The sequence below is a fragment of the Ictalurus furcatus genome, chromosome 11 (assembly GCF_023375685.1).
Source record: "Ictalurus furcatus strain D&B chromosome 11, Billie_1.0, whole genome shotgun sequence".
Classification (NCBI taxonomy): domain Eukaryota; kingdom Metazoa; phylum Chordata; class Actinopteri; order Siluriformes; family Ictaluridae; genus Ictalurus; species Ictalurus furcatus.
The window spans coordinates 8,795,748-8,823,562 of NC_071265.1; the positions used below are offsets into that span (position 1 = coordinate 8,795,748).

The window sequence follows — 27,815 nt, forward strand, 5'->3', positions numbered from 1 at the left end:
AATAATTGTTGCACACCTATATTTAACAAATATATTTTGGGGATAAATCTGTGTTGTGTTTGCAATTGTTTGATATCCATGAAAGTATTTTTGTGAATTTTTTTTAACAAAAGATCAAAAGGTTAAACAATAAAGACAATTTCTCACAGCCTTCTTCGCTCATATTCACCGAGGGTGCCAATATTAGTGGAGGGCACTGTATGTGTGGAGTTTCACATGTTTGCATGGGTTTCTTCCTGGTTTTCTGGTTTCCTCCACCTCACAAAAACATGCTAGTAGGTGGATTGGCAACTCTGAGTTGCCCTTTGTTGTGTATGAGTGTGTGAATATATGTGTCCATGGCTCCTAGTGTTTCTGGGATATGCTCCATAATCCACAGCGGATTATCCATGACCAGGATAAAGTGTTTACTGAAGATGAATAAATGAATTTGGAGTGCTATCTCTGCTTATCTGATTCATAGCCCACTAATTATTATAATCAGACCACTAATGTTTCCTAATAGTCATTACTTGACTATTTCTCACACTGAATGAAAAATGCACAATGTGCTTTTATAAACCAGTGCAGAAACATGGAGATTCGACCATTTTCTGTTCCACTTATCCTACACAGGGTCACAGGGAACCTGGATCCTACCCCAGGGGACTCTGGGACAAAGACACCCTGGATGGGGTGCCAACCCATTGCAGGGCACAATCATGTACACACACTCCAGACAATTCAGAGATGCCAATCAGCCTACAACACATGTCTTTGGACTGGGGGAGGAAACCGGAGTACCCAGAAGAAAACCCAATGCACGGGGAGAACATGCAAACTCCACGCATGTATAGGTGCGACGCAAATGTGCTAACCATTAAACCACTGTGCCCTCCTGAAACATGGAGATTCATTATTTAATGTATTTACACCCTTCTAAATTATTTGCTTGCTGTACTAACCTGCGTTCTCAATGATGTCTTGAGAAAAATAACCTGTTCTTTGAGTATAATGAATATAATGAGGAGATCAGGTGGAGGATGTACAAAAAACAAACTTCCTTGACTGGATCTTACTTCTGTCTGCTTCCTCCTGGTTGTACCTCACTTCCAAACGTTCCAAGTACTGACTTAGCTACAGCTCATGTATTTATTCATTAAGATGTTTCAGCACACTCATATTCCATGTTTGTAGCGCATGCATGCACGTAAAACCCCTCTCACTCTACACAACACCTAGCTGTCCTCTTCCTGCCTTCCTTCCTCATTGAAAACCGCTGGGATGTGTCACAAGGCTCGGCTTTGATCGCAGGCTAAGGTTAGCATGTGTCAAAATGCTGATGCATAGAGAGGAAATGAAAGATGAACTTTGGGTTTGCAGAACCAGCTCATACCATGACTTCAAAAGGTGATCACTCAGAACCCTTTTCTCCGCGGTCGACATGACACAAATGAACAGAAACAGGTCAGGATGCGAGACCCTGAGCTTGTAAATTGCTACCAGTCTCTGTACAGTCCCTATAGTTCTGCAGTGCTTTAAAGTCGAAACGGGAGCATGCTGACTTTCATAAAACGTGAAGACACCTCAGCTTTAAATCCACATAAATCATCTCCGGAGAAGTTTCCAGATGTTAGTCGAACTGATGGATTAAAGAGCATCGCTATAATAGATGTTGAAATGTAAGGAGGAGTTTTAAAAAATGTGCACGTGTATAAATTGATACACACTGCCATGTTTTATCATCACATTATCACATGTGAGTGTTAATGACTAAAGAAAGAATGGGGAAAATGACTGAAATTCTTGAATAGTCAGCTTAATCTTTCAATTTTAAAATGTTAAAACATTTTAACGCTAACACACATAGTTCAGAAACATATGGTCAGTGGCCACTTTATTAGGTATATCAATCTTATCTCTAGTTTCATTCATCATTTTATCGGGTAAACTTCCCATACAGGTCACTTTGTAGATGTACAATTACAAACTGTTGCTTTGCATTATTTTCCAGCTCTCTATCCTGTCCAATAAAGACAAGGACCATAACAGAACTACCACAGAACAGATATTATTTGGGTGGTGGAACATCTCAGCACAGCAATGACACTGACATGGTAGCATGTGTTGCCCTAGTACAGGTGTTAAACTCTGTACACTTATTGCCACTTTATTATGCATACCTACTTTGTTGGTCCATGTTTATAGGTGTACAATTTGAAACTACAGCTCATCTTTTTCCATGCACAATTGAAATGACCTCTAGCTCTTTGCCAGTGTCAGTTTCTGACCACAGAACTGCCGCTGGCTAAATATTTTTTTTATTATTATTACTGGGCTGTTTCTCAACCTTGCGTTGATCCTTCAGGCTAACAGTTGCTTCCATGGATAATCTCACCTGAATAATCTAGATTTGTACCTTGCTGCTGTTATCATAAAGATTGTCCTGTGCTCATCCCAGGACACTCATTTACAATAAGCTCATACTGAGCATCCTTTCAACACACTTAGTTGTGTTTGACTTTACTCTCCTACACCTGTATACTGTAACAATTTATAATCGCTCTATCCGGGTCACCTAGAAGAGAATGGGTTCCTTCTTGAGTATGGTTCCTCTCAAGATTCCTTCACATGTCGTTGTCATTCCTTCACAAACTAAACAGTTTACGTGCTAAGCACTAAGCCACTGTGCCCCCATGTTGTACATATCTTCCAGATTATTTATACAAGTATTTTTTTTTATTATTTTAAATCGAATATTGCACCTTTAATAAATTGTAATCTGAGCACCACAGCTCATCGAGAGGTTGTGCAGGTCGTGTCCGATTTCCACCAGCAGGTGGCGACACACACACTCACTTGTGGGAACCGCGTGGCCTCAGCTCGGGGGGCCTCCGTAATATGTGAAGTGTGTGCGCGGAGTTTTGGCTTGATGCGGGAGCGTGCAGGAGTCAGCGAGGGGGGTGAAAGTAAAGTCCAACTCCTAAACACGAGTGAACAGGAGGAGGAGGAAGAGGAGGAGGAAGACAGAGAGAGAGAGAGAGTGCGCGAGCGCAGGGGAGCAAACGCGCGCGCGTAAAGAGCCTCCAAAGAGTTCGTGCACTTTCCAGTCCAGTTTTTAAGTCCTGAACCGTTTTGCAGTGGATGTACAGGCATGTCGCCGGAGCACGAGAGCGGAGGAAGGTGGTGGCCGAGGCGGACAGCACAGAGACTGGCACCGCGAGGATGCCAACAACACCGCCGCTGCGTTCTGCACTTCATCATGATTGTACTGAGCAGCTGCATGACGCGCACTGCTGCAGGTAAGAGCCTTACGTTTCCTCATCATCAACTGCTGGAAGTTACAAATCGGGGGGGAAAAAAACCTTTAGGATGCGATTATTAAAATGCAATGTCCACACTAAAGATGATTCATGAGTTCATACATGAGTCCAGGAAAGGGTTTCTACTGTGTATGCAAAAGAACACAGGTTTATAATACCATAAATAACCAAGGCGCAGGATTACAAAATAGATTATTTATTTTAAATATATAATATGATCATTTTATATAGTAAAATGTATACAATGTATGTGTGTGTGTAAACTGTCCATTTAGATCACGTGACCGTCCTGAACGGGTGCACAGCAGGTGATAGTCATCACTCCTAATAACACTTAATTAAATCATTTATTGGAAGTAGAATTGTCCATATTTCCGGTTTCCAGTATTGGAAAGTGAGTTCTGTGATCATGTTCAATCTTCGATCATTTCTATACAGCAATAATACTTTAAAACGGTATTTTTAACCCCAACACTCTCTCTCTCTCTCTCTCTCTCATGGACACTTTTCAGTGGAGCTTTAAAGCGCTCGCGCCTGGGCGTCAGACAGATTTAAAATATCGCGTGCGCTAATCTAATCAGATACATGCGACTACGGTGTCCGCAGAGGGACTAAAGCTGTTTCACCCACCACGCGTTTAATTAAATAGATTTTTTTAAACACCTTAAAATGAATGACTTCCATCTTGAACGACTTACATGTCGATATTTACCTTATAATCAATGTGATCTTTAGTTGTGTAAAATATTCATTTTATTATTACATTCTGAGGTGACATTAATGGTTTAAACTTCTTTCCTCGACATACTGGTTTATTTTCACTTTGGTTAGCCACAGTGCCTTAACTCACTGATAGTGGCAGCAGTGTGAAATCACATCTATCTAAAGAAAGTGATGCAGCAGTGCTTTAGTCCTTTAATCTGTCCATCTTTCATGCTAATCCCACCATCACTGCCAGCATGCTTGTCATCTCATACATTGATAACTAGCTGAAACAGGTCTCTCCTGAACCTCAGCGCAGCTGTGTAGTAGATCTGGAATGTTTTCTGGGACTCTGAGTCCTACATTGGATTTCTCACTAGTGTGTCATTGAACTTTGCTGAAAATGGTGGAAAAAAGAAGCTCTCACTCTATTGTTTTTTTTTTTTTCCCGGAGCTAACAGCAAAATGTGACCATTATCTCCTGTGTTTGAGATTGTTGGAAATTCAGCTATAAGAATATATAGAGAGAGAACTCGGGCAAAACATGTATTGTTTTATTACTACGATTCTCGAGAACCGAGAAGCACTCTGAGACAAGTCACTTCTGCTGAGGCTCCAGTAGGCTACAGAGAGTATTTATAAGGTTTTTAGACGTGACTCATTATCATACTTGCTCGCTTTTACAAAAACAGAATCTCTTGTATAGAAAACAGGATCTACAAAATCTGATTACATGACTAAACATTGGATGCATAAATTAAAATAAACAGAGTTGGTGTCACACTGCCCCTCTTATATCAAAAATGATACAACACCTGGGTCACTCCGTCTGGATCACTCAATACTTAACGTTGTCATAAGTAGAAAGCAGGAATAGAACAGCACTCATGATTCTTGAGTCAAACAATACAGAAATTCACCATTAGTAAATTCTTAATGTGAATAAATGTTCAATTATTAGTTCACGTAATAACGTAAATACTGATTCATTTCCATGATTGATTTATCACCACATTAAACACCATTGTAACTGTGGTAGTAATGTGACAGAGCAGCAGACAAATGCTAATTTCTCACAGGTATAACAAAAAAATACAACACCAGCCAACAAACTGGAAGCACAATCATTAAGCATGTCACAAACAGTTCAGTGTAAACGTATTTAGTGTGTTTAAGGATGGACTTTTGCTTCAATGTAACAAGCAGAGTAGCACTTGTAACTTCTGAAAGCAGTAATAATGAAATTAATCAGTGTGAGGGTACTGACTTATGTGTGTTAATGAGTCAGGAAATACAGGTATTAAACTGTGTGTGTGTGTGTGTGTTTGAGTGAATATATGGATATAGTTGATTGTCTTTTGAGGTGTACAAACACTTCTAAAATCTTCAAAACTGAGTAAATTTTTTTTTTAATTTGTGCCTTATGTGCCTTAATTTCTTACCTTACGGACCCTACCCTTACCCGATAACCACATTTTTATATTGACTGAGGGTTGATCCTTAAATCAAATTGGATCCCATGTTGGTTTTGCCTCCACATAGAATGACAATGGAACTCTTAAAGTGCCATGAGTGTGTATGTGTCACCGTCTTAAGCCTCTCAGTTGGAGGGCCTTTGTAAGGTAGGATTGCTTCATTTGCCTCAGAAAGGGAACTGGGAATAAGATAACGCCTAATTATGCAGAGCAAAATCCCCCATTGAGCAAAATACATTAGCTAAAGTGCTATCAGTGAAATCTCAAGTGTTGAAGTGACGTCTCAAGTGAATGACGTCTGTGGTGTTCATTTAGGTCTAGCACTAAGTAGGGGTGCAAAGAACAGAAGTATGTGTTAAATGTATTTCAAAACAGTGTTTTCATGGAATAGCGATGTCACGTTTTAGACGTTCGATTAAACCGAAGGCAAATAATCTACTCTCAAGATGAACATTGGTTTCACTATTTACAAACCCTCAAAATTTAAACCAAACCATTTAGAGCTTAAGTGGGAAGTTCGCTCATGTATTTAGTGCTTTAAGTGTATTTCAGGGAAACCACCTACTTCAGTGAACAACAAAGGTTCAAGATGATAAAAAAAAATTAGCATTAGCCAGGAGATTAAGATTAGCCAGCTTAATTTGTGTAGCACTTGTGTGTAGAGTCATTGTTCATTTAATATAGATTGAGCTGTGTGAATTATGTCCCGAAAAGCAGTATACGTTATTTAGTTTTGATAAAGTGTTCATTTTAACCAACAAGTGCATTGAGGGAGTACTTGAATGAAGTACAAGCCAAATCCCCAATCTGTCACGCTTACTCTATAAGTACAGATGTATTGGAATTGGAATATGTTAATATAACCAAAATTATTGTTTCTCATTCCTCATCCTGGAGACCCCAGGCATCGAGCATTTTTGAGTTTTCCCTGCTGTATCAGTAGACTGAGCTCATGAAGAGATAAATAGTTAAAAACTCAAATATGGAGTGCGGGGAGGGTTCAGTAATCTGGTCTGGAAAAAAAGATCACATATAATTTATCTTGACTTTTTACAGTTTATAAGACTGTTTTGTACATATAACATCTTAGGCCACTGTGTATAATACTCAGATGTCTGATATAAATGAAGTAGTCTGCCCTTTCCTTTTTTATCACCTACTATAGAAAGTAGAAAGCACTACTACAGGACCTCTGTTTGTCCAGACCAAAGATGTTCCTACAATCAGTTATGCTGTATGTAAGGAATAAAACACCTATAGAACATGCAGTGCGTGCTAGGAAAATCAACAACAATGTGATGGCGGAGTTATTTTCATCTAACAGCATGTCCTGAAATGTTTTAATCCACTTATACCGCAGTAAGTTTCCAACAACCAACCATTTTCCTTCATTAAAGAACAACACACGGTACCTTTTATACATTTAATGTTGTGGAACATCATAACCAAGTTAGTTCCTGTTATTACTTGAGTTGCAGCAGCTTGTCATGTTACTGAGACCCAGAAAGCAGAAAGTCCTCTGTCCTTAAGATAGTTCTATTGCAGAAAACTGGAGACTCCTTACATCAATGCCAAATAAACGTCTCCCCACAGAAAAGTTCACTTCCACACACATTTTTAAAATTTGTTTGTGTAATGTCCGCCATGGACTGATATAATAACAGCATATACTGGGGCCCATGCAAGTCACTGTGTATGTTGTTGTTGTGTAATATAGAAATGGTTATATATTAGTACATAGGGCTGGGCGATGTGACCAAAACATCATATCACAATACTTGAGGACATTTTGATATATAATTTAGCTAGCAAATTGTCTGCAAAACAATAGTAAAATAAACAAAAAGCCGTTAAACGGAGTTTGACAATACTTTTCTTTAATGCCTATAAAGACAAAAAAGATTAGGTATTAAAACAATTGTCAAATCAACATCTATTCAGTACCATTTAAATAATATTTAATAAATCACTATACCAACGATATCTCAGAAAAGCGTATCGAGTCATTATTTATCATTATATCGATATATCACCCACGCCAAGTACAAGTGCATTAAACTCACTACAGTCAGAGCTACTATTATACAAAATGAATCAAAACCTTTTGACCAATCAGGAATGAGAATTCAGCAGCTCTATGGTGTAAATCATGATATTTAACAATCACAGTGTATAGACACACATATCATCATTATCCTGGCATCGAAGCATTGAAGAAGTCCTAAATCTGTTTTCTGAGCTTTCTTATTTTTCCGAGTTTAAAAGTCATATGTGTGCTTCTTGGAAAAGGCAATCCCACAGTTATGTTCAATGAAAGTAAAAAAAAAACTAAACAAAACTTTGGGCAATATATATCATATATGACAAGATCATGGACAGAGGTAAAAAAAAAAAAATTGGCAATTATCATGATGTCTGCAAATAGGTCTAGTTTTTGACCGGTTGCTCCCAGGGTTATACATCAATCTTGATGTCTGCCTTTTCATCACGTGCCCCATAGCAGATGTCCGTTTCACTGCAGGTACAGGCTGCATTGCATGCTGGGATCTAAATTGAGACCTGTTGGTTGATGGATGGAGCTTGTCATTGGTAGATAGGTTATAGCATTGCATCAACGTAAATGGAATTTCTTCCCTGCCGCTCATGGATGACATCGCACGACGTGTTCCTCAAACGCTAAACTTTTCATGTGGACTTTTATGACACCAGAGAAAAAGTTCGTCCCGAATTCGTGCGGCCAAGCCGAAAACGGCCCGCGAGATGGAAACGGAGCTCTTCGGTAATTCAGACTCTGGGTCTAATAACAGTTGAGAGACTATAAATCATGAGGGCAGAACCGTTTTGTTGCAGCGTTCAGCAGTACAGAATGTTGACACTAAAGGCACTTTACCTCGGAAAAAGCACCATGAGGGGAGGATCCTGCTCTGAACTCCGCTCACACTCCATGGTTTAACCTAGTCTCCAAATGCTCGGTACAGCCACTCCAGCGTCCATACTTCTGTCTTAAAAAGCCTTTATAGATATAGAAGGAATGCGGACTCGACCAAGTATAACAAACCCATGTAAGCCTTACAGTCTGTCTTCTTTCTTTATCATGTTCTGTCTTTATCACGTCCTTGGCTCAGATGAACACAATATTGCAGTATGATTTATTAATCACAGAGTTAAAAATCATTTTCAGGACACACTCTTTATCCCTAGTTTAAAATCTGTATATTAGTGGTGTCAGGCATAAAGAATTACCCACGTCCCCCCCCCATTTATTTACTGAACTTGAAGACCAGCCAGACTGAAATTTAGCTTGACGTCGGCGATGCATATAATGAAAGGACAGCGATAGTTTCCATCAACAGCATTTAATCATTTGAATAATTGCGCTCTGTAACCTCTCCCTATGAGGAAATGTTTCTCCGGAGAAAGCTGGGTGTCCTAGTCGTAGATTATAGACTCTCTGGAACTCGGCTTGCAGCTTGTGGTCTGCTTTGTGTAACTTGTCTTGAAGGATGGTTTGGTACAAATGGTTTCCTAGAGTCAGTGTGTTTGGATTTGTGATTGTAGCAACTGGCAGAGTTTGGAGTTGAAGATTGTCTTTATTCAAAAGCATGACGCTGTAGCAGGGCACGAGTCTGTTTTTGCCTGATGTCTTCGCCCGTGCTGCAAAACATGGTGCTTATTTTAGAATTTAGACTTCGAGGCTCTTTTGTGATTGTTGGAGTTGGAATTAAAGCAGCAGTTTGTTGTTTTAGAGGCCTCTGATACCTGTGAATTGCAATCTCAAAGAAAATACTGATAATCCTTTTCCTACCTCCACCCTAGCCCACCCCCTGTGTGTATGCACTGGGAGAGACAAAGGGAGCTGAGCATCTTGGCTCCAGCTGGGGATGGAATTCATTTCTGCTCCAGAAAAATCTAAAGAAAAATCTGCAATGGAAAAACAAAAAAAAAGAAATGTCACCAGACATATTGTATGACAACATTTAGCAAACCACACCACATTCGCCTAGTTTGTTTTTGTTTGTAGCCCTATAATAATAATTTCACAATGAAATGCTATAAACTTTACCTCAGCGCTGTTGAATTCTCAAATCTGATTGGTCATAAGATGTTTAATCTGAAAGTATGGCGGACGCTCCACTTAAGTCGACTTAAATAACGTAAAAATATCCTCACTTTAACAATTTATCACTTTTGGAAGAAGTCTTCAGTGTCGAGTCTTCAGGAAAGTCATTGGAATGATGGGCTATCCATATATTTTTTTTTTGTTGTTTTTTTTTTTTTTTACTTTTTGTTTTGTTTTATTAGCTTAGCGAGAGGCTGGTGAAGGATTAACTGTTTAAAATGTTTAAGCTGTTATTGACTTGTTCTGCAGTTGTTCCACAACATTAAACATAGCTATACACATATAAAAAGTATGACATATCATTCTTTAATAAATAAATAAAAATGTTACTGTGGTATAAGAAGAATAAAACACTTTGAGACGTGCTGTTATTGGAAAACAGTCAACTTCAGGGTTGTAACAGTTGGAAACTCCATTTTGCATCAGCCTGCATCACATCACCCTGTCTTTAATTATTTTCCTATAACAGCATGCCCCATCATGTTTTACTCCTTACTCATCCATCAAATCTTCTGTTTATGTCGAAGGCCTGTTTAAGCCTATTTCTCTTAGTCTTAGGCACAATATAGCCTAATTGTTAGTTTATTAACCCCTCAAACTCCTTGTTTATTATTCAGTGATTCATTTTTAAAGCATATGATTATGTAACTTTGATGAATTATTAATTAAGTACATTGAAGCTAATAGAAAAGTTCCGTACTGGTGAGAGTGAGGGATATAACTCAGAACCCATCAATGTCTCCTGAGGCTTTACCCCTTGATACGTGGATATTGGCAAATCTCTCGCCCCCCACAGTCGCGTCTTTCTCCAGGCTCATAAATACCGTACTTTTACAGCCTGCTCATGTGTTTTAAAAAAAATCTAAATATGAAAATATATGTATGAAGTATCAGTCATCTGGGAGTTCTCTCTCTTTTTTTTTTTTTTTCAATCGCACACTGCAGGTCTTGATGGTCTTAGGGTTCTGTCACTAAAGCAGGCTTTGTACATTCATAATTTAGCCTCATGTTGGGCCAGGAATATTTTTGCCTAACAAATGGCTCCCACGAGAGGAAATCTGACCTAGAAACTGTAGTACTATAATAAGTGATCTGAGTTGGTCCTGCCCAAGGCTTGTCTCGTCTGAGGAACACTCTTAGCAAGTGATGATTTTATCTCTAACACACCCAACGTAAACATATACACTGCAATATGGAGACAAATCGCGTTTCAAAATCTCTTTAATGCAACAGCCTATGTAAAAGTTTAACCAAGTTTCATTTGAGGAAAGCACAAGTGGTGGAAATAACTAGAAAAGCAATTATACTACACTCTGATCAGAATGCTCTTTTACCTCTTTTTTTTATATCTAACTGAGGTCACTGAAGATCACACATTAGATGAAGAAAAAAGAAGTCACAATTTTATTTCTTTTATTTTTTTTTCGGATTGTAGAGGTAGTAGCTCCTCGTTTAGTGATGAACTCCTCCTCAGCTTCACGACCACCTTCTGCCATACTTGTTTTCACTCTGCACAGGAGCTGCGAACGGGTCGCACGCCGTCACACTCAGAAATACGTCATCGACTAGGCTTTATCGTTATTATCACGGGAAGACTAATTCTTATTGTGGGAAGAATTTCTACCGGTATATCGCAAACAATATCACCCATCCCTATAAGGAACAAATCAAATATACATTGAAATAGCTCAATCTTTGTGTTTAAGGACTTCATCATCCACTCTCAGCCTCCAACGGGACTCTAAATGAGTTATTTATTAAATGAAAGCGCAAATGTTTGATGAAGCTGTTACTGTAAGACTGGCATTTATTGTAAGCTAGATTTGTCTTATTCATGGGATTAGACAGTGTTAGCATCAACTTTAAGACTGTATATGTTGTGTGCTATCAGTGTCTAATTAGAGTGATCCAGATCAGCCTTTTCCAGTTAGAGCTATATCTTTTTCCAATAAAATAAAAAGTCATAAACATTTCAGTTTACTTATACCTGTTTCTTACTTAGAGTATTTAACCTGAACATATTTCTTCATCCCGTACAGGATCTCGCAGTGTTTTTTGTGTGATAGTTGCAGCAAAAAATGCTTGATTTTGCTGCTGCTTTTTTCCGGCTTTTGGGCTTTTTTTGCGGAAAACTACTTGAATTGGTGAAAGTGCAATTGCACAAAATTGTTTTGCACGGTCTTTTGCAGTGACGTTTGTTGGTAAATGAGACCTTTCAGCTGTACTCATGTTCGACGCACGTGAAATGCGTTATGATGAGGTCACATGACGCGTCTTGGAGCAAATCTGTGGAAAATCTGAGGTAATTTTGAAAAATCGCGAGCTTCTCCAAATATAGCAGAGTTTGCTTGATTTTGCGTTAAGTTATGCGATCACAAAATCACTAAATTCTGGAGGGACTGTTTCTTTGACCAAAAGTGTTGTTTTGAACTGGTTTAAAAAAAAAACTTTTTCCTGGCAGTGTATATTTATTAAAATATTCCATTGCAAAACCTGCAGTGTGCGTATGAGCAGCTCAGAGATGACGTGATTTTATACAATTATTCTAAACATATAAACAGTTAATAATAACAGTTTCAATAAATGAAATAAAATCTTGTGTGTGTGTATATATATATATATATATATATATATATATATATATATATATATATATATATATGTATATATAATATAATATAGCAGAAATCCTGTTTGTAAAAGACAAGCTTGAAACAAACAGCTTGACATGAGCTCTGACTGAACTGGACAGCTTTAGATAAATATTTTCTTTCAAATGGACACAGGGTGTGCTGTTGACTGTCGTCATCCTCTTTAAATTCGATAAACGTCCCATACCGCAGAAGAGGACCTTTTTGTTAGTGTCAGCATTATTTGTTTAGCCAGATTGAACCAATTTGTTTGTTTATTCACAGCAAGTGGGTGTTTTGCTTCATTTTAAAATTCACTCGCAGATGTTGCTCCACTTTTCCTGCGTTACACCCGCAGCACGCGTGAGGTCACGTTGCACAGCGTCTCTGGTCATTGGCCTCAACAGGTAAAAGGGTCAACTTTGAGTGCTGCCCAAGTACAAATACTGAAAAGAACTGCATTGAAAATGAACTGAGATTGAGATTTTGGTACCATTTTTTTTTTTCTGAGGAGACACATCATGAATGGATGATAATAAAATGACAATGCTTTGCCTCACATTTCCTCCTTCTCTGTTTGGGTGTGTGTTCCACTCTGTTAGCATGCTCGTCCTCTTTTCAGCTTGCATTCTCACATTAGCCACTTTCACACGGTATCTTGGATGGGTTAGAGCTGGCATGGCTTTCACTGTTTGCTCACACTCTGCTGAATGACAGGTCAAAGCCACTAAAGACTTATTATTTCAACATCTGGAGCTTTCCAGCTCGTCCCACCCTTGTGCTGCTTTTATTTTGATTAATCAGGAACGGTGACGCCTTTTTGTGTAAGTTAATAATCAATAAGCTGTCTCACGTAAAATGATAGCACAGTGGATGATTTGCTGTTGCTTTTTCATTCCAAATTTCTGAAGTCATTTGGGTTTGTTTGTTTTTTTTACTTCACGTGAATGTTTCACTGTATCTATGGGGAATTTCGTAATATACAACTAGGTTTTATTCTAAAACCATTTTGTCCTGGATTGTTGGCTTTATTATTTGAATGTTCTCCACACCAAAGCTGTCACTCACTGAATTGCAGATTCTCAGCTGTGTCTGATTCTGTAAATGGCCCAAACGGGGGAAAGTGCTTTGCTGACCAAACTCCCTCTTTGCGTGTGCGTGGTTGTGCATGTGTGTGTGAGTGTGAAAATCACAGGAAATGAAACTTTATGAGCAACTAATGATTCACTATAAAGCAAAGTGGTAGCATAATGTTTCCTTACAACAATATAATGATCTGTAAAGAGTCATTTTTTCTTCCGTAATGTTTTAGTTGATGATTTTTGTCATGCAAGCAAATTTGATTAAATTGATGAACCTCATGTTTGCTGATATGTTCTGCATGACGAACTGTATTTTTATTCATACATATTAATATAACATTTAATTGTGATTAGCTGAAATAATAGTGATCAGCTCAAATGCTTGCCATTACATGATTACGTAACAGTTGTGACAGACTCCAAGTCCAAATCTTTTTTTTCTAATCTCCGAGGCAAAGCACTGCAGTTTAATGCTTCTTGTGCACCAGTCCGTCCATACAGGATTTCACCGAGCGTTTACTTATGATCGTTGCGACCAAAAATGCTTGATTTTGCTGTGACTTTTAAAAAAAAAAAAAAAAATTTGAAAAAGTTTTTTTGGTTGAATTGTTGAAATTGCAATTACACAAAATTGTTTCGCACGGTCTATCGCAGTGATGTTTGTCAGTAAATGAGACCTTTTATCTGTACTCCTGTTCGACGCACGTGAATGTTAGAGGGCGTTGGCTGAATGCATATTGTGATGACGTCAAATAACGAGTCTTGATCCAAATCTGTGGAAAATCTGCAGTAATTTAAAAAAATCGGAAGCTCCTCCAAATATTGAGGATATTTCTTGATTTTGCGCTCTTTTCTGCGATCGCAAAATCGCAAACTCCTGGAGGGACGGACCAAAGTGAATGCAGGAAGAAAACCCAGAAATCACTGCCATGTGGGTTGAGCTTGGATCGTACCACACATTGTTTTATTCCATCAAACTCCCACCGTATTATTATCCATTTCTTATTCATTTTCAGCATGTTATTCAGTAATTACTACGAGAGCAAGGAATGAAACCCTGGACCTGATAACATATATGTTATGATAACATAACATTGAGAGATTAAGGGGTTAAGAAACATTACAGTTTTGGAAATGGATTGAATTAGAGCTCTGTTTGTCGGGTAATTAGTACAGTAGCTAGAGAAACCTCAAATCGGATGTAGATTGAAGGAAAGACTTCTCAACAAGCTTACTTTGAAGATTAGCCCTGTTAAAGCCATTCAGGACAAAGCCATTGGTTTAACAAGCCAACTTGAACCACTGGGATGTTAAGATCCATGTGCAGCTTAATGGGATTGGGGGGAAAAAACTCCATGCCTTTGTTTTGTTTCATCTGTTATGCTTTTCCCCCATGGCGTTCTTCATTGCACGATTGTGTATGGAAATGTACAAGCTCTGAAACAAACATATAAAATAAGTTAGTTAGTACATTAATTTTAAAAGGGAGAGTACACTTTTGTACTGTAGTGAATATTTGTTTCTAAAACCTTTGCAAAGTCTCTCCATGGCAGTTCTGTTGAATACTGAATGAAAATATGCTACGCTGCCTGAATCTTTGACTGCACAAAATCATTTTATTTTTGATAAACCATGTTCCAAGCCTTTGTTGCTGATTCGTTGTTGGTATAAATTAGTGTGTGGAGTAACATATTTGTGATATTTTAAGCCAATTATGTGGTAGTGAGGTTCAATGTTTTTTACCAAAAAAAAAAAGATGGAAAAAGACACATTGTTAACTATTTGCGTGGCAGCCGGGGAAAACCTGTAGGATGTCGCTCCATCTAAATTCTCCATTTGAATTCTGATTATGCCAAAACAAAAACAAAAAAAAAAAAACATTTTGGCCAAAATTATTATTTTCAGTCTATAATATAGTATAATATACTTTGACCACTCCAACTTTGAAATATATTTCACAGAAACAACATGGGACTGCTTTGTCTTGCCTTGGATATCTTCCTGCAAATATCATGTAGGCTGATGAGACAGTTTCACAAACATGCTGGTAAAAAAAAAAAAACAAAAAAAACAAAAAAACAATCATTCTGCTGAAAGAAATCTAACACTTAGTTAGCTCACGCTTGGATTAAGTTGTCAGATCGTTATGTGCCGTAGCAAAATGGACAGAAAGGCAATCAATTCAGTTTGTAATCAGATCCCGGCTGTCAAATTGGCCATGATGCTCCTGCACCACTGTCAGTTGGGAGTTCGGATCCCACCTCTGCCCTGTGTACATGTTCTCCCTGTGCTGCTGGGGTTTCCTCCTGGTACCCCAGTTTCCTCCCCGAGCCCAGAGATATGCATTGTAGGCTGATTGGACAATTTTTTGGAAATGTCATAGTGTGTGAATGGGTGTGTGAATGTGTATAAGATTGTGTCCTGCGATGGGTTGGCATCCCATTCAGGGCGTCCCCCTGGGATAGTCCCCAGGCTTCCTGCGACCCTGTGTAGGATAATTGGTATGGAAAATGGATGGATGGAAGTCTGTAGCTTGAATAATTTGGGAACTCTAGTGTTACTCATTTTGCACTCCTATGGGGTGTTGTGAAGGGACTATACTGTATTTGAGAAAGTATTTCTGCCAGTGAGTGATTACATCTCTGTGTGTGAGGCCTCTGGCGCTTCAGCACACACTTCAGTCGAGTCCTGTGACCTCAAACCGCTGTTTGTTTAGGACCGGCTTTTGTGCAGTTGTCACTGCCAGTGGCTTACAATTAGGCACAAGCCACTGTTTGTTCTGCCACTTCACTGGAGGAGAAAAGAAAAGGCAAAGAAAGAGGCTCATGTTGTTGTTCTGTCTGGCAGCTTGACCTTCGATGTGTGGCAGTGGGTGAGAGAGGAGGGGCTCTGCCTGGATCTGTTCAGAACATGCCTGCTTTTTATTCCGTGCTCTTTTCCAGATTGCTTTTTATTACATTAATTTCTCCAGCTTGTGCATTTCAGATATTTTTTTTCCTCTTTATTCCTGCTTCCTCATTCCAGCTCTCGTTCCGTCCTGTTCCTTTCGACCCATAGCGAGGCAGCCGTAAGGCAACTGCTTTAACCAAACCACTCTTACCATGGAATTCTGAAATAAAAGGCTTAATATGCCCCAATGCTTTGTAATCAGAAGCCAAGCAGGCCACAGAGGACCAAACAGAGGAAACCAACCCTAAGTACCGAGTGTTTAAAAATGGCGGAGTGAGCTCTTTTTTTTTATTTAATTTTTTTTATTTTTTATTCAGATCATCTCAACTGACAGCATGCCTGTGCTAAAAAGTTTTTAGTGAGGATTATTTACAGTGCTGGGACTTCATTTTAAGTGGTTGACTACAACTATAGTCCAGTTACAGACTTCCTCTCCTCTCACTTTCACTGCAGTTCTTTTCTCACCTCTGACGAGCTGCAGCCATAAATTCCGTCACTCTTGACAGTTTACTTTTCGAAATTATGTTGACGATACGCAGTCCTGTTCATGTGGCTAGGTTGTGTGTTTGCCTCTGGCGATGAGAACCCCCATCTTCCATTTCGGGGAATGGAAATCGAATTTGGCAGGATACGGGATGTCTTTTGTGCTCCAGCGGAACCTTTCGAAGGTGGATCAAAATCTCGGCGTGTCAAGGGGAAAATTGAGTTTACCTGAAGCAGGACTTCCAGACTTTAAGAGTTATTTCATTTTGGATGATTTCCAGATTTGGCAGAGGCCAGTGGTTTCTGGACAAATCTCAAGGTTAGCTTCATTTATTGGTGTCGAGCATCACTTTCAGCAAGGCAGGAAATGAGAGAGTGCTGTGCCCGAAATCTCTGTTTCACAGGTGGGGAGAAATCAGGAGACGAGACAGGAAAAGCGAAAGGAAACAAGGCTGAGTGATTGTGATGAATTAGTATTCTCGCTGGTTTGGACTCGGCACGCTTCACAGGAAAACAGTCGTTCACTCACAAGATAACCAAGAGGAAAAAACAGTGAGAGAGTGGTTAGCCAATCACGGTGGGGGGGGGGGGGGTCTGGGGGGGGGGTCTGGGCGGAGAGAGCGAAAACGTTCTTGGCAGACTAATGACAACCTTCAGTTTGTTGTGCTGCACTTTGATGTACACAAAGCAGGCCAAGTTTCTGTGTTCACTTTTAATGAGATTCACAAAGAGAATCGTTTGAGTCAGTTTGTTCTGTATTTGTTTTTAGATTCCGATACCAATGTGTTCCAGTGTTAAATCCTCAGCTTTTCATCCCTGCTACGTCTTCACGCATCTTCAGCCTCAGAGATTATATACGTATATAAAAGTTATACAATAGCTACATGTTTTCATTAGCGTCAGCAAGATTTCATATTTAATTGTCGTTTCATTGGCATTCAGACAGAAGGAAATGGACATCCCAACTTTTCTTTGTTACTTTTCCAGGACCTGAAATCAGCCCTTTTGTCCCATAATCATCCCAGAGAGAATTTTTTATCCCTCCAGGGAAACGTAATCAGTCCGAAATTTTATGACATGCTGTAACAAACCTTGAAATACTAATAAAAAAGGTGTTAGTGTGTATGCATGTTATTGTAACTACTGTATAAACCCCCTTTGAACACATCTGTAGACAAGAAGTTTGACTGGACTGAGAAATAAACCGAAAACATATTTATTCCACGTTCACTTATAATGCATGTCTAAAGGCAGGTGGTGAATTACACCCAAGAATGCTTCAAATAAGTCATTTTCTCAAACAAATTCACAATTATGTAGGAAAACTGCATGAAGAGAGTATGCAGAGGTGCCAACACCTACGGCTTAGCCATAACATTAATAGATTTTATTTTTTTTCAGGATCCACCTGAAACCTATGCTATTCTGCATTTTCATTTTCTTTTTATTCTGCATTTTCATCTAAGGCAGCAGTCAGACCAAATGTGAATAAAATTTGCTTGTGGGGAAAAAAAAAAAAAAGAAAAAAAAACAGTTCACATAAGGGAAATGGATGTGGTGGCTCAAGAGTTAAGGCTCTGGGCTAATGATCAGAAGGTCGGGAGTTCAAGTCCCAGCACCAAAAATGCCTTGCCTTGACACACGCTAGGTTTTTTTTTGGTAAAGTTCTGTTTTTCATCTCTGCCTGCTAAGATTTTCTTCTTAGCAATGTTGGCACTTCTGTAAGTATTTATAGCTAGCAATGTTTGTCTGAATCCAGCAGAATGAATTTTTTCGTTGGTTCTTTTACTCAGATCATCGAAAGTGATTCGGTTTTTCTTCAAATCATCATACTTTTCTTATCATGTATCATTCTGATATGATGTATTAGCCTCATATTTAAAAGGTTGCACTTGTGCAGATTTGAAGCCATTCTTCTTTTTTTCTATTCTTCCTGACATTTTTTAATAGACAACAATGACGTTTAGATTTTTTTCGTCTTATATTCGTCTGGAAATTCAATAACGCACTTGTCGAAGCCAACCTATAAGTAATGTTTTAGCTGGAAACATTCCCTCAAGTGCCAGCTGTTTTGCAAAGCCACTTACTCCCAATTTGCATTCAACCCATTGTGACGTTAATCCTCCTTTAATGGAACTATGGTGGTTATTTATTGTGCTATGTTAAGGAGATTAACATCTGCGTATGTGTACGCTGCTGGGTTGTTTAATTGTATTTGTAAGACTCTGACAGAATAGTTGGCCTGCTTTAAGATCCAGTTTGCATAATGCACAGCCTGTAGAGAAGTCTGTGTTATTATTTCTGACGTGTGTGGCTGGACTGCTGATTTCAAATGGGAGGCAAATGTGTGATTCATTGCTGTTTTATCACACGTCTAAACACAGAGCCTATCAAGACGAGGCCCTTGTTATTGTTTGCTCTCAGCTGGCCCATGGAATATAACAGGTCTGAAAATGAGGTGTTTTTATTTCCAGTATCTTGGCCATTTGGCTGTTTTTTTTATAGTCTTAATGAAATTGTCTAGTATTTTTGGCAAGGGTTGGTATTGAGTCATAGAATGACACTTTTACATAATATGGCTGCTTGGTATTTCATATATTCGGTTTAAATTTGCTGATATTAGAGCTCTTTTGCAGGTCAGCAAAAAGTATTGAATTTCAAGGCAGTAATTTCCAGACCTATAAAAGTGTGTTAATTATTTTGTCAAAGTAACACCCGAGAAGCTAATGTTCTAAATCTATGGTCTTTAGATGGTCTCCTATTCTCTACATTAATGCTCCCTCTCTAATGCTTTCTATTCTTTTTTTTTCCTGATGCAGGTAATTGGTGAGAGAAATAAACATATAAAAACTTGGAAAGTTTTTTAAAAAATCAACATGGAAGAAGGTCTGGAAAGGACACGAGCCATGTATTTAACCCCAGAATATTTTGAATACAATGAAATTCTGTTGTTCCTTAAAACACACTGAAACGTTTCTTTTTTTTGAAGCACTGATGTACTTGGTTTACTTGCACTTTGTTTTATACTTTTGGAGATTGCATGTTCTCCTCGTGCTTCGGGGGTTTCCTCTGGGTACTCCGGTTTTCTCCCCCAGTCCAAAGACACGCTTTGTAGGCTGATTGGCATTTCCAAATTGTCTGTAGTGTGTGAAATGCGTGCGCGATTGTGCTCTGTGATGGGTTGGCACCCCATCCAGGGTGTCCCCTACCTTGTACCCCGAGTTCCCTGGGATAGTCTCCCGGCTCCCCCACGTCCCTGTGTAGGATAAGCGTTATGGAAAATGGATGGATCGATATAGCACTATATGTATACTGGAGTTTTTATATGATCATATATTACCAAGCTACTTATTTTACTGTATCTGAATTTACTGTCATTGACAGCAAGTAAAATGAGAGCTGTTTCAAGTGTGTGAACTTTTTAGCAGTCAGGAACTAGCGTGGTTTACATCAGTGGTTTTAAAATTGATGGGCAATATAGAGAATTTGAAGGGTGCGGGTTTAAAAGCACACAGACTTAGGAAACATAGACGGAGGGAAACAAAAAAATCACCAAATCTGCAGTCACAATTTCCGTAGATGAAATAATTACAGTTCTATAAGCTTTAATTGAGGTATTCAGAATGGGTAGGGTAAGAACGACTTATACAGTCCAGTTATTTACTGTACATAGTGATGCATGTGACTCAACACACTATTATATTAATTGACTAGTAAGTTGTAATTGAAGTTGCAAGAGCTTTGAACTGGGGTAAAGTACAGCTTTAAAGTGATATTTCACCAGAAATGAACAACAAACCTAAACGATGGTAATTTCACCAAACTAACTCATTTTTTTTTAAAGAACATTGTTGGATTTTGAGTTGGGACATCTCAATGTGGCAAGCGTTACTTACTTAGTTGGATGTTGTTTTATTTATTTCATTGCAAAGTTGTCTAATGGTGGTAGTTAATTTTAAATGGTCCAGTTTGATGTTGGTGGCATGGCGATGGACACCTCGCAACTGCAATGTCCCCAGTTTCAGCCAAAGTTTCACATGTTTCTTTGTGTTTTCTGGTTTCCTCAAATCTCCCAAAAGCATGGTAATAGGTAGATTGGCTATGATAAACCCTACGTGCGAATGAGTGTGTAAATGTGTGTGTGCATGGTGCTTTTGTGGTGGAATGGTGTCCCATCCAGCATGTATTCCAGTCTCATTCCCAGTGTTCCCAGGATAAACTCCAGATGGATCACAACCCTGACCAGGATAAAGTAGTTATTTGAGGTAAATGAAGCCACAAAGCCTATTCAGTTGTTTCTATAGGTTTATACTTACAACGTAGTATTTATTGCTACATTTTGTAATGTCTGTAAAGTCATACGTTGTTTACCTTAATTACAGCATAGTTTTTCTAAGGTTTTTCCTTTCCCTGATCTCATCATCGATTCCTTTGTAAATATTATGACATGAATACATTCTCAACAGCTCAATTTGATGTCCATCAGCACTTGTTATGTGTGTTTAGAATTTTATTTCCTCCTAAGCAGATAACCACTATGTAATCTGCTTGTCTTTTTGGTTTCCTCACAGTGGATATTGGGCACATTGGCGTACAAAGTTTCACGGCTCCAAGGTGGTCTTGGACAGAGCTCAGGATTGCCTGGGTGCTTTGTTGCATAAAAGAAATTAGCTGGGGTTTCATGGAGTGCTGAGATATGCGCAATAACAGAAAACCTGTGGGTCAGCTGAGTCCATGTTAGTCTGAGACATACAGTCAACACGGTTTAGAAAAACCACAGTCCTTGCTTACCTTGATTTAAAAAAAGTGACTTCATATTCTCATGTTGTATATTCTTCCCTCTCTTGGTGAAAGCTGATGGTATAATATTCCATTTGTTTTTATTCCTTTGCCTTCATCGGTACGAGGCAGAAGTGTCCGAGTTCTTCCAGCAGCTGGCATAAAGTGAACGGAAAGTTTTCCCTACTGCGAGCATCACCAGGAAGTTGCATTCAACACTGCAGGCTTTCAACTATCCCTTTAATCGATTATCCATTTACCCTTTCATCGGCTTGGCCAAGGAAGATTCATAATGAATTGAGGGATGCAGAGTTAGGCAAGCATAAAGCACCAATATTTAACTGACATCTCATTTTGTCAGTGGAGGAAACTATAGCTGGATGAATTCTTCATTGAAACAAACTTAATCAATCATGTCAAATTACAGGAGATCGCATGTTTGAAGCTGCAGAAGTTTGGACTGCGTGGGTGATGTTGTTTCTTGATGTAGGTCTGCTCCCATTTTTGAAAAATTGTCCAGAAATTATGGGTGGGAGGAGAAAGATAAAGATAACAAGGCTGAATAGTTTGGCAAGAGCAGCTTGTGAAGATGTATTTCTCGGAAGGTAGAGTCATTTTCACCTCTCGTTGAGGAAGTGTTGCCAAAGACAATTTACTGGCGGCGTGTTTCACATTTTTTTATTTTAACTGTGTGCACTCATTCATCTGTGAGGTCTGAATAGTTTGCTCTCATTGTGAAAGAACATCCAGGACTTTAAATACCCAAATAGTTTTTGTAGATTGAAGCTTAAATATGACAAACTGGACGTTTACGATAGCAGGAAATGTCTTTCATTTGGACATATTTCTTTCCTTAAATATGACTGATTCTTATCATTTTATACACATTTGTTTTTCTTATTAGAAGGAGAGGATCCAGAGACGGCCCAGCAAACAGGGGATGTCCCCCGGATGTTGCGAACATCCACTTAGGTCTGCATTTGGTCCGGTTTATAACGTTCGCTGGCGGACGTTCCGAAGACGTCAGAGGATATCAAATCATAACACTACTGAATGTGTTCATTTCAGCGAAAGTCCCTTAAGCATCCCGAATGGCCGCTAGACGTCCTGTGAACGGACCCTTCACAAATCATCTGACGTACAGTATATAGTTCTGAAAGCTACAAAAGTTCCTTTTTGGCACATATCTCAAACACAAGTTCTAGCCTTTTAAAGTCTGGTTACCCCCAAAAGTTAAAAACGGGCATACCCAATCCTTGTTATCCTTCCATAATTTCTTTGTCAGAGTCAGAGAGAGTTTCTTTGCCAGTTTCTTCGACTCTGGTCTACTCCTTAGAAATCTAGATCTATTCCTAGATTGTGCAAATTTGCTTTGTGACGGTGTCAATTGTTAAAAGTGCTTTGAACTACCACTGAACATTTGTACCAACTTTATAAGAGGCTTCAATTCATAAATCAAATGTTTTTCTTCTTTAACTGGCCATATTTCTGGGTAGATGTGCTGAAACCACTCTAACATCATTAGGAGGTTAAACCAAGGCAGCAAACGTCTGGTTCCTGTTGTAATATTGTGGTGATGTGCTTAATTTGCCCTGAGACCTTTCTTTGTGGCTGCCTTTTTATCTTATAGTCCTAATAGATCTCTCCCTTCTCTTGAATTTTCCCTACTTTTTTTAAAATTTATTTATTTATTCATTCATTCATTCATTCATTTTTAATCAAAGCAGCAATCTTGGAAGAGACTCTGGGGGCTTTTTGTTAGTAAGCACCTGGATTTCGTGAATAGTAGAAAGCAGAAAGGGAAATGAGTGAATTTATTGACGGCAGAATCAAGATTTTATACGAGGACAAGGTTTGAGGACAGGGTGAAAGATTTTATATATTTCATAGTCCTTGGTGTAAAGCTGACTATAAACTGTGCTGTAAAACACCATTGCCTTGAAAAGCCATGAGGCAATGCAGACTTTGGAGCTGCTCATGGCTAGGGAGATGAGAACAACATGGAATATTCATTATCTAAAGTGAGATGTTTTAGACCCGGACGATTCAACAGAAATGTTTTGAAGGACCTAAAGGACATAAAATGTCTTGCTTACGAAGATCTGGAGAAGAAACTACCAGGCCTGAATGTTGATAAAAGTTACCTCTTAATGCTTAACTATTAATGATTCATTTATGGCTATAAACAAGACGAATCAGTTTAAAGTGGTTATGTTTTGTTTTTCACTGGCACTTCACATTACCACTTTTGACTAGCGCCATGGACTTTGAACAGATGAGCTCTGTTATTCATTTGAAGTAGAGAAAAACCATACTTCTCTGTCTAATCATCTTTAAACATTTTTTAAAACAAGCCAAGCCGTCACTTCACTACTCAGACCAGAGGCAATAGAAGGTACAATGGTTCATAATTAGAGAACTTGTGTTGCTGAATGACAGCCCCCCCCCCTTTTTTTTTTTTTTTAAATTAAAAAAAACAATGATCTGTTCTGTTATAGTAGTTTTTGAAGTACTTGGTTTGACCCATAGAAATACTCGGTCATCTAGTCACTGTTACCTTCTTTACTATCTGATGGTCCACTACTTTCTTTGCTTTGTTTGTTTGCTTTTTTGTCTTTGGACAAAAAAAAGAATCAGAACGACTAATGTTGAGCACAAGTGTTTGAGACCACTGATTTTTAAACCATGAATTTTTATTTGCAACAAAATAAATGTGTAAATGTAGATATTAAACCAATTTATGCTAAGTTATATTAGCAGAACTGACTAAGCAGTGAAGGAACGTAAGACTTCCCAGCTTCCATGGATGGAACAAAAACCATTCAGGTTGTGAGCTAGGTTCTTTGTCTTCACTCGACCCAGGGGAGTACGGGTCTTTCTCACCCAACCTAGCCTGTCCTGGGGTCGGGTTTGAAAAGAGGCACCCTGTGTGTCCTTTTCGTGGCCATGAGAATAACTCTGGACCTAAGTAGAGTGCTTGATTGGCATGACGGCAGGCCAGGAGAACGAGCTCGAGGGGGCTGCCTTCAAATAAAGAAGGATGGCGGCTGTGACCGATCTACAGGCAGATGGGTGGAGGGAGCAGAGGTTTTGATGAAGGATGGTTTGTCAAAGGGCCAAATCCCCATTCATAGTGGAGGTGGAGCCTTGAGACCAAAGACCTCAGGCATCTGCGGGGTGTCCGAAACTATAGGAGAAAGAGGAAGTTGAAGCAGAAAGCTCTGCAAGGTTGAGTGGAGGTGAGCCCTGGGAAGCGGCGCACACACACACATACACAGACACTGTGGTGTCATTGTCTTCAATAGACAAAGATCAATCCTTTTCCTGTCATTAAATGCTCTCTTAATTTGCCTTTTTTTGCGATTTATTATATTGTGCCGGCGCACTACATGCATTCCACACAGAGGGAGCTCCATCTGCATTTCTGATTTAACCAGGATTTTAGTGTTACTTTTAACAGATGGCTGGAAATCGCTTCCTTTGCTTCTCCCTTTTTTTCCCCCCACCTGTGAATTTAATTAAGAGTCCTATGGAGGCTGACCGTTATTAACCCCCTCTCATACCATTGGAGAGCATGTTGGGAATTAATTGGCACGGCTTAAAGTGTTTATACATGTGCTCACTGGAGGTTGAGACAGCTTTCCATTCTTGTTGTACCATTAAGGATATGGTACACATTTAAAGCCCGTAAGTAATAATGTAATCCTTTTATGGAGACGTTTCACAGCCTTTCTGTCAGTCATCCAGCTTGTGCTGAGGATTAGAATAACATTATTCTTATTCCTAACTGCTTTTGGATCAAAGTAATACAAAGGAAGCCTTCTGCTATGGATCATTTAGTTTTTTTTTTTTTTAATATTTGATAGCGTCATGCATGATACAAAAGCTCTGTTGTTGCAGTGCTCTCTCACTCCAAGTAGTATCTGAGTAGTATCACATTGCTTCAGGTTTTGTATAATTGTATCGTTTGATCACTACGTTTGAGGCTGATTGTTAGGTTGAAGGTTGAATTCATTAAGTCATCAATTACTTTTGATTACTCTTTAATGCAGATTAATTCTGACCATGAGCCCAGATTTCTGTTGGGCATGCACACACCTCATAATCCCCAGTGTTCTATTAACCAGTACAGTGTTTATGCAAGTCTGGCTGGACACAATTGAGCACTGCAAGAGTTCATTAATCATAGCAGATGTTAAATCAGCACTGTGCATGCTTCAAACACACTCCAGAATGCTGCATGGTCTGTTGTGGAGAACATGTGGTGGCAGGTTTCATATCAGAAAATTCAGTCTTTCCTCTTTCAGATTCGTTTGAGTTTCTCAAGTTTAAATCGTCACCAGAAGCTCTTTTCTGTTCAGTGCATTTTGTCATAATGAATAAATCCTGAAGGAATCCACATGTCTTTGCTTAGACCGCTAACAAGCCCATGGTTTAGTTTGATTAAGGGTGTGATGGATAACAAAGACTGCTTATGATTCAGACACACACGGTCTTGAAATAAACCCAACAGTGTCTCAAGTGTCTCTGTTTCTTGTGATAAAAACAAGACAGGATTGAATTTTCTGCAAAAGTATGAGACCTTCCTGCTGTTATTTTGTGGTTGTACTGTAGTACTGTTCTGTACAGGGTCACAAAAGATAAAGTTCTTATCTTGAGATTTAATACAGACTGCTTTTTATTTTTGCAGACGTGATAAGGTAAGTGGATTTCCATGTGCAATAATGCTGCACAGGCCGAGATGAAGAGATCAAGTGTGCTATAAGTAGAAAGAAATGAAACATGCCGTGGTTTCGATCTGACTGAAGATATCAACTTTTTAAGGAATTCATATCCACAGACAAAGACCTTCATCTCCTTCAATTCTCGGCTTATTATTCAGTGGCTGCTATAAATGATTCAAAAACTTGAAACAAACAGGAGGTACAAGAGTGAGGAATGTAAGCCTGGACCTGCTTATTGCCACTGGCAGTTTGAGAAGTTTAACACCGTCCTCAGTTATTTGAGTTACTGTATTACTTTGAGAGGAAACGTGATATTCAGAGCCATGCCACACCACATGCAATTCGACATGTAGAAAAGAGAGAGAGAGAGAAGGAGAGAGAGAGCTTTATTGAATGTTCACTGTGCTCGTATGGTCCGTCAGTAATGCTGAACTAAGAAAAAGACATTGTGACTAATCCCAGAAACCACATACTATCTCATAATACATTGTTTGTGTGCTTGTAATGTGGCCTATGGCGCTTATTCATTCGTTAATCATCAGTAACCGCTCTATCCTGGTGGATCTGGAGACTATCCCAGGAACACGGCACGAGGTGGAAATGCAGCCTGGATGGGATGCCAGTTTATTGCAGCCCATGACGTGTCGTGTTTATGACATTTTCATTCAGAGAAAATGCAGAGTGACGCAGTGGTTCAGCGGGTAGATTTGCCACCTAACAGCTCCAAGGTTCCCAGTTCAATCCTAAAATTTGGTTACTGTCTGTGTGGAGTTTTGTATGTTCCTCCAGTGTCCGTGTGGGCTTTCTTTGGCTTCTCCGGTTTCCTCTGAAACGTTCTAATCAATGAATTGGCTTCTTGAAATTGCCCCTAGGTGTGATTAAGTGTGTGATTGATGCCCTGTGATTGACTGGTGTCCCAGTCCCATTGGCAACAGTGTATTTCCCCCTTTTGGGGGGGGGTTTAGTTTTCGGGTTCACCACAATCTTGACTAGTATAGCGGTTACTGAAGATGAATAAATGGAAAGGTGCTGTATTACTGTCTCTGATATATTGCCCTACTCCCTTATAGCAAATCTCCAAAGGCGTAATGTACTGTAGATGATTTTTACACTAACCCTAGGCTATATATCCTTCTCAGTGTATTTTGTGATGTTAGTCCATTATGCTACTGAACATGGCTATAAAATAGCAAAACTCCCTTAATAATGTAGTGAATAAGATGCCATTTTGGACATCTTTTGCCACTGAGAAATTAAAAAAAAAAAAATCCATCTTTATAGGGTACATGCAGAACCTTTGACACCAGATGTGGACATACTTAAAAATAAATAAAATGGACAACTTGTATAAGAATGCTATTTTCTTTGCCCTCAGAGTGTAGTAGGCAGTTTTTAAATGCCAATTTACTTTTCTAACTCATTCTGATTTACACAAGCCTACAGAGGAATTTTCGCTCAGTGCCGCGGGTGGTGATTAAGTGTTTCTGCACAGCAGGTGTGTAGTACACTTAGCGGTTAGTTCACACCACTTAAGTGAGGGTCAAGTCCATGTATGTTTACTTGAAATGT

General features: G+C 39.0%; 1 protein-coding gene across 1 annotated transcript in view; it reads left to right on the forward strand.

Moving 5' to 3' along the window:
- The first annotated feature begins 1,714 nt into the window (after positions 1–1,714).
- Positions 1,715–27,815, forward strand: part of ror1 (receptor tyrosine kinase-like orphan receptor 1) — a 138,259-nt gene continuing 112,158 nt past the window's right edge. The window contains exon 1 of the mRNA XM_053635732.1: positions 1,715–3,281. Within this exon, the coding sequence (XP_053491707.1) occupies positions 3,134–3,281 (148 nt within the window). The 5' untranslated portion in view covers positions 1,715–3,133. The remainder of the gene's footprint in view (positions 3,282–27,815) is intronic.